This window comes from Aythya marila, assembly GCF_965140915.1.
Source record: "Aythya marila genome assembly, chromosome: 25".
Lineage (NCBI taxonomy): Eukaryota > Metazoa > Chordata > Aves > Anseriformes > Anatidae > Aythya > Aythya marila.
Genome location: NC_139066.1, coordinates 6567237 through 6573968, shown reverse-complemented (window position 1 = coordinate 6573968; position 6732 = coordinate 6567237). Strand labels below are relative to the sequence as shown.

The 6732-nt window shown below is 46.2% G+C and overlaps 1 protein-coding gene across 2 annotated transcripts; it reads left to right on the top strand.

The window, feature by feature from the left end:
* The first annotated feature begins 352 nt into the window (after positions 1 to 352).
* Positions 353 to 5615, top strand: PHB1 (prohibitin 1). Of its 2 annotated transcripts, none has more exons than XM_082779242.1 (7): positions 353 to 391; positions 900 to 1025; positions 1432 to 1593; positions 2107 to 2249; positions 3033 to 3149; positions 4156 to 4251; positions 5244 to 5615. In XM_082779242.1, exons 2-7 carry the CDS (start codon positions 938 to 940, stop codon positions 5454 to 5456), a joined length of 819 nt encoding a protein of 272 aa, XP_082635368.1. In that variant the 5' UTR covers positions 353 to 391; positions 900 to 937; the 3' UTR covers positions 5457 to 5615. The 2 variants fall into 2 exon arrangements, with proteins under 2 accessions (XP_082635368.1, XP_082635369.1); XM_082779243.1 differs by lacking the exon at positions 353 to 391 and adding an exon at positions 467 to 543.
* Positions 5616 to 6732: the final 1117 nt, after the last annotated feature.

Here is a 6732-nt window from a genome sequence, read left to right as displayed (position 1 = left end):
AAATACTGGGAAAGGCCAGTTCCAGCCACGTTTTCTCCTGTGATTGGAAAGGAGTGGGCACACGCTGCTCCACCCCGTCTGAGCATTTAGGTAACAACTCAGAACCCTCGCAAGTCTCAGCGTTCCCCTGTCCTGGACACCGCACCAGGGCAGCCCCTGCCTGTCTTCAGTCCACCAGGACTACAGTTCCCAGGACAAACTGCAGCGGGAGAGACGCAGCCAATGGCGAGTGGTCTTGCTCAACCAGGGGGCCGCCGCTGGGCTCACCTGGAAAGGCGGAGAAGAACTACACTTCCCAGAACGCCACGAAGAAGCGTGGGCCAATAAGGAGCGGGCGTCTTGGCATAGTGCGCAGACGCAGTGTGGCTGGCGGTCGTGGATTCATGTGGAGGTCAGGGGCGCCGCGGGAGGAGGGAGGAGGGGGGAGAGAAGCGAGAAGCGGGGGCGGCTCCGGGGCCTGGGCTGCTGCGTGGGAGCGGGGCTGGGCCGGGCTGGGCCGCGGGAGGCAGCAGGACGTGGGCTCGCGAGGCGCCCGGCCTAAGGGTGAGCGGCCATGGAGCGTGGGGGCGGGCAGCGTAGAGGAGAGCGGGGATCGGGGCAGCGCGGGGCGGGGCGGGCAGAGCCGCGGCCTAGGGCGGGCGGCTCGGGCCTGCGGGGTGGTGCTGCGGCGGGGGGGAGGCCCCGGGACGCGGGCGTCCGCGAGGACCTTGGGCTTAGAGCTGCAGGGAGAAATAGCGCGGGGTGTCGGGGTGGAGGGTGCCGGTGTGGCTGAAGTGGCCGTTGAGGGGGGAGAAAAGGAGCTGTTGGGGTGAACGCTGACGTCGCAGGTTGGGATTTTTGGAGGAGGATTAATTCTCAGATCTGTGGGCAAGTGCATGCAAAGTTGTGTGTTTTTGCAGGAGGGGCTTCTTAAAGGGGCTAGAACTTCATATGTGAAATGGCTGCAAAAGTGTTTGAAAGCCTTGGGAAATTTGGCCTGGGATTGGCTGTTGCAGGTGGAGTAGTTAATTCTGCTCTTTACAATGGTGAGTGGCAGTATGTCTTTTACTTCATAAAGGATATCACTTTATATTCTTTTTGTCAGCATTTTGGTTGCTCTGTGCTTTTATTGCTAGCAGCATCTGGGGAAAACAGTCACGAAGCCCTGCTGAGCTGTTTTATGCCTTATATGTTCCATAGGCAAGAGGATTGCAGAGTCCTTTCTCAAGAAAGCTGTCAAATTAGATGCTGCTCTTGTGAGCAGCCTGAGGGGTCACCAGTTATGGCTGAGACTTTTCATTTCCTTTGTTATTCCTGACAGTATAATTAATGTCATCAGTTTCCTATAGCAATCAATCTTAACTCATCTCAGTAGATTGTTTCTACAGAGAAGGTTCTGATGGTGTGTACTTTAAGCTGGTGATAATAGTTAAACCACTATTGCTTCCACAGTTGATGCAGGCCACAGAGCCGTTATCTTTGACCGATTCCGTGGGGTCCAGGACACAGTGGTAGGAGAAGGTACCCACTTCCTCATCCCCTGGGTACAGAAACCAATCATTTTTGATTGCCGTTCTCGCCCTCGTAACATACCTGTCATCACTGGCAGCAAAGGTGAGTATTTGAACCAGACAGCTGTACGAGTTCACTGCTTAGTTAGCAGCTAGATGGACAGAGGCATGAGAAAAAGCTTTATCACAGTCATGACTTCTATGATCTCTAGCCTGCAGAAAAGGAATATTTGTATGAGGGTTTTCTCTTCTGGGCACGGGGTTTCCATATATGCTGAGTCCAGTTTGGCACAGCCTAAGTAGTGGTTTGATCTGTCTTTCAGTTACAGAATGGATTAAGGGATCCTTCCTTCAGTTCTGTAAATCTTCCCTTAAACATAAAAGCTCTATGTGTACAGTAGGGCCAGTAATTTCTTGCATTGCAAGCTGAAGCTTAAATCCTATTTGTAAGGAAGATTTGGATCCCTAGATGGAAGGAATATTAAGTTACTCATTTTGGTTGGAAAAAGAAGTCCGAGTGTTTATCCTTTCTCATTTAGTTACTCTAGAGAGGACAACTTCAGAATATTTCCTGTTGCTGTGGATTGCAGCTAAACTTCTGACTGTATTTCTCCAGATCTGCAGAATGTGAATATCACATTACGTATTCTGTTTAGACCAGTGACTGCCCAGTTACCCCGGATTTTCACAAGTATTGGAGAGGACTATGATGAGCGTGTTCTGCCCTCAATCACAACTGAAATCCTGAAGTCTGTTGTGGTAAGAATGGAGTGAAAACTGCTGAGCTCCACCTGTCACCTTTCTTCTTTTTAGTATCCAAGGGACCAGATAGAGCGTAGAAGATGTAAGATGTAGTGCTCCAAACTAAGAAATCTCTTTCCACCTCCAGCTGTAATGGGCAATCCAGAAGAGCTAATTGTAGCTATGCTGCAATTTTGTGTTCCTCTGTCATTCTAACTGCTTGGCCTTCACTCAAGTGGAATGATGTCTGGATGGAAGGAGGCTTCTTCATGACTTGCTGTTAGTGCTGCCTTTCAGAGTGGGAGTCTGAGTCAGAAGACTTGGATTCTCACTTCTCATTTATTCTTACATTTCAGCTTTCTGAAGTTTTCTGGTTTTGGAAGCATCCCTAGGGGACTACTGAATAAGCTCTAACCATCTGTAGTACAGTTTGTATACTTTTATGTGAGGTGCGCAGTTGGACAGCAATTCCCAATCTTTCTCTTAATTCAAATAGAATCATTTAGGTTAGAAAAGATGATTAAGATCATCAAGTCCAACCATCACCAAATGCTACCAAGTCCATCACTAAACCATGTCCCTAAATACTACATCCACACATTTCTTGTATACCTCCAGGGATGGTGACTCTACCGCATCTCTGGGCAGCCTGTTCAATGCTGAAATGCATGGGTAGCTCAGTGTTTGCAAGCTCTGGGAGATGAATTGGATTAACTCTGGGGCTTATGGGTGCAAAGATGAGCAGGCATGGAGAATCATTTATAGGAGCCATTTTCTCACTGTTGTTCACCCTGACTTCAGGCTCGCTTTGATGCTGGAGAATTGATCACTCAGAGAGAGCTGGTCTCCAGGCAAGTGAGTGAAGACCTCACAGAGAGAGCAGCAACTTTTGGCCTCATTCTGGATGATGTATCCTTGGTAAGGGTTCTTCCTTTTCAGTTTTTCTCTTTGCCCAAATAAGAGCAGTATGGAAGAGAATCAATGGATGACCAAAGAAGGGGCCTGGAAGTTTAGACTATGTTTGTTTGTCTGCAGTTGCATGTGGTGTAGTGGTTACAGTTCAAATCAGTACCTCTAGTATTGTCACTGGCCTTCTGTGACCTTGAACAAGCTCTTGCAGGCTCCAATGCACTGGCTTATCAACAGACACCACTACTGTAGGGCTTTTATAGTTAAAAATGAGAAGAAAATGATTTTGTGGGTGATAGATCAGTCTGCAGTTTGCTATAAAGAAAGGCTGCTATTCCACAGGCACCCTGAGACACAGGGGAAAGTCTTAGGCACAAGGAGGCAGTGAAAATGTATACTTTTGATAGCATTTTTTTTTTCTACTATGTATGCTACTTTCTCCTAGTTGTGATGTCTTCTAAGGATATTTGAGGGAGGGAGCTCTCCCCTCCTTCCCTCTACCTCCTTATAAGCTTTGAAAATGAAACCTTGTGCAGTCTGACTTATATGTGCATATCTCTCTCTTCTGAGATTTCCTTCACAAAATCTGCCTAAAGTAAGTAACTCTCATTTAGCTTTGAACACATATGAAGTGTTCACAGGAAGGTGGCTTTCTAATTATTTTTTAACTTTTTTTCTGAATATACCACTTAAGGAAATTCCCCTTTCCCCTGTAATATCCCAGTGATGTGTATGCATCTACAGCAGCTCAGGCAGAGCATGCCACTGAATAATTGAGCATGAAAAGTTCATGGCTGTTTGGCAGACTGCATGCTTACGGTTTTTCTCTTGACTCTTCCAAACAAGTTGAGTAGGCCTGCTTGGTATAGTTCCTGTTACTTTGCAGTTCTTTTAGAGATACTGGTTTTCCATCTTCACAGATACAGGCAGGCTGCCTTCTACCTCAGAGGCGTGCTGTTTATAGCAGTGCTGCAGTAAATTGTCATTGTTGTGTATTGTGATTTCTGTCCTCCAGACACATCTGACCTTTGGCAAGGAGTTCACTGAGGCGGTTGAAATGAAGCAAGTGGCCCAGCAGGAAGCAGAACGAGCCAGATTTATTGTGGAAAAGGTACGCTATCCTTCAGAGGAACTTTCGCTTGGAAACAGTTCCTGGTATCTCTTTGCCAATCCAGCTTTTAGTGAACATCCTCCTGTTCAGGGTACTGGACAGGTGAATGAGAGATGTCAGAGGATCATAATGCTTATACAGCTCTCAGCTCTGGCACATCATTGTTGGATAGGTAAAGCCTAATGTTCTGTTCGTTTTTCTTTTTCCTTTTTTATTTCATGTCATAATCTTTTAAGACTTCAGGACAGAAGTGCCTGCAAGGATGGGAAGAGAGAATACTCTCAAGGGAAAATGTTACTTATAAATGGGGATAAAGGTTGAGATTTACCTTTAAAGGTTGAGATCAACCTGAGTGATCCTGCTGCTTGTGAATTTTGAGAGGTGGCTGAAGTTTTCCGTCATGTTTGGTATCATGGGCATGTGGCCTGTGTCATAGGAGTGTTATTAATTGCATGTGAGACTATGTAATCTCACATCAACCCTGGATGTCAGTGAGGAGCCTGAACACCCACAGAAATAATTTCATGTAAAACTACCCTGATAGAGCTGAGAACCTGCTAAACACCTGTTAAGATTGCAAGAACATGAAGCTACACCCAGAATTCATCCAGTGGATGTAGTAAGATGCATGTAATCAGACAGGATAATTAAACAGCACAAGAGTTTATTTAGCTCCACTGGCAAAGATCTCAAATCTTTTTTAGATAACTTTCTACTAGGAGTACCCTTAGGTGGGTTGATGTTCCATGAGATTAAGACAATCTCAAAAAGATTTTTAAACCTTTTTTCCACAGTAGACAAAAAAAAAAAGTCAAAATACAACTTTAGAATAAAACCACCTTCTGTTTTATCTCTCTTAAGTATCTTACTTGGGGAAAGAGCAGTAGGGTGGTGAAGTAGGAATTGCTACTTTAAACAGGACAGTACCATTTTCCTTACCTTTTGCTCTTGTTTTCTGTGTTTCATTTTCCTTCTCATTTGTTCCCTCTCAGGCTGAGCAGCAGAAGAAAGCAGCTGTCATCTCTGCTGAGGGAGACTCAAAAGCAGCTGAGCTGATTGCCAATTCACTGGCCACTGCAGGTGATGGATTGATTGAACTACGCAAGCTGGAGGCTGCTGAAGACATTGCTTACCAGCTCTCACGGTCCCGCAACATCACCTACCTGCCTTCCGGACAGTCTGTGCTCCTCCAGCTGCCACAGTGAACCTGTCTTTGCAGCTGTAGGTAGCCTGATCACCTTTATCTACCAGATCAGCCCTTTGCAAAAGAATCTTTGTAATTTCCTGGTTGCCTAAAAGCAGAGAAAATTAAAATACAATTGATTTTGAATTCTTAAATAAAACTGAACACTCTTCAGAACAAACCGGCGTTCCTTCCATGTATGGTCAGAGTAGTGGCTCCACTGACTGTTAAGCTAGGTTCAAGAACTGCACCTTCTCATGCAGTCTGTGCAACAGGAGCAGTTTTCATGTTTGCTCCTGGCACAAACAAGTAGCCCAGGAGCCTCCCAGAACATGAGTGCTTTTATCAGGTATCACAGTGACATTCAGAATGTTTAGGTTGGCTGAACAGAGGTTGTCCCATAGTTACAGGTCTTGGGCTATGGAATAGGGATGCTCAGGCCTTGCTCTTCAGGGAGACCTTATAGCAGCCTTCCACTACCTAAAGGGGGCTACAGGAAAGCTGTGGAAGGACTCTGTCAGGGATTGTACTGACAGGACAAGGAATAATAGTTTCAAACAAAACAAAAAAAAAAGTAGATTTAGATTAGATATTAGGAAGAAATTCTTTACTATGAGGGGTGGTGAGACACTGGAAAAGGTCATCCAGAGAAGTTGTGGCTGTACTATTCCTGGAATTGTTTGAGGCCAGATTGGATGGGACTTTGAGCAACATGGTCTAGTGGGAAGTTTCCCTGACCATGGCAGGGGGTTGGAATTAGATGCTGTTTAAGGTCCCTTTCAACCCAAACCATTCTATGATTCTGTGGTTCTATAACAGGCTGCATAAGCTCTAAAGAACACTCAAGAAGAGTTCACCTCTTTTAAAAGAAAAAATGAATACAAACTGGAGTGGATGAGGCCGGCAGCCAGGCTGCTCTCCCACCAGATGGCAGCAGCAATTCTGCTCTTTGCATGGCAGGAGTGGTAGGGACAAAGGTGCGTGTGCCTCGCCTCCATGTACGGACATGTGAGCAGGTCACCCTGCCCTGAGCTGAGGATGCACGCAGTGGACCTGGACAAGGGTGCACACACAAGAGGACGCAGTGTTTGGGGATGGGGGGGGAGCACAAGCTGCCATACGAGCTTTCTGACAGGCAGTGCTGTGCCAGCAGGCAGGCACAAACATTTACTCCCTGTACCAGGCTATGCTGGTAAGCCTCTAATACCCACTTGACTCTGTATTGAGCATTTCTGATCCTTCTCCAGGCTTTAACCCACAGTAACACACTAAAGTGTGCAAATGTCTGTCTCCTTTTC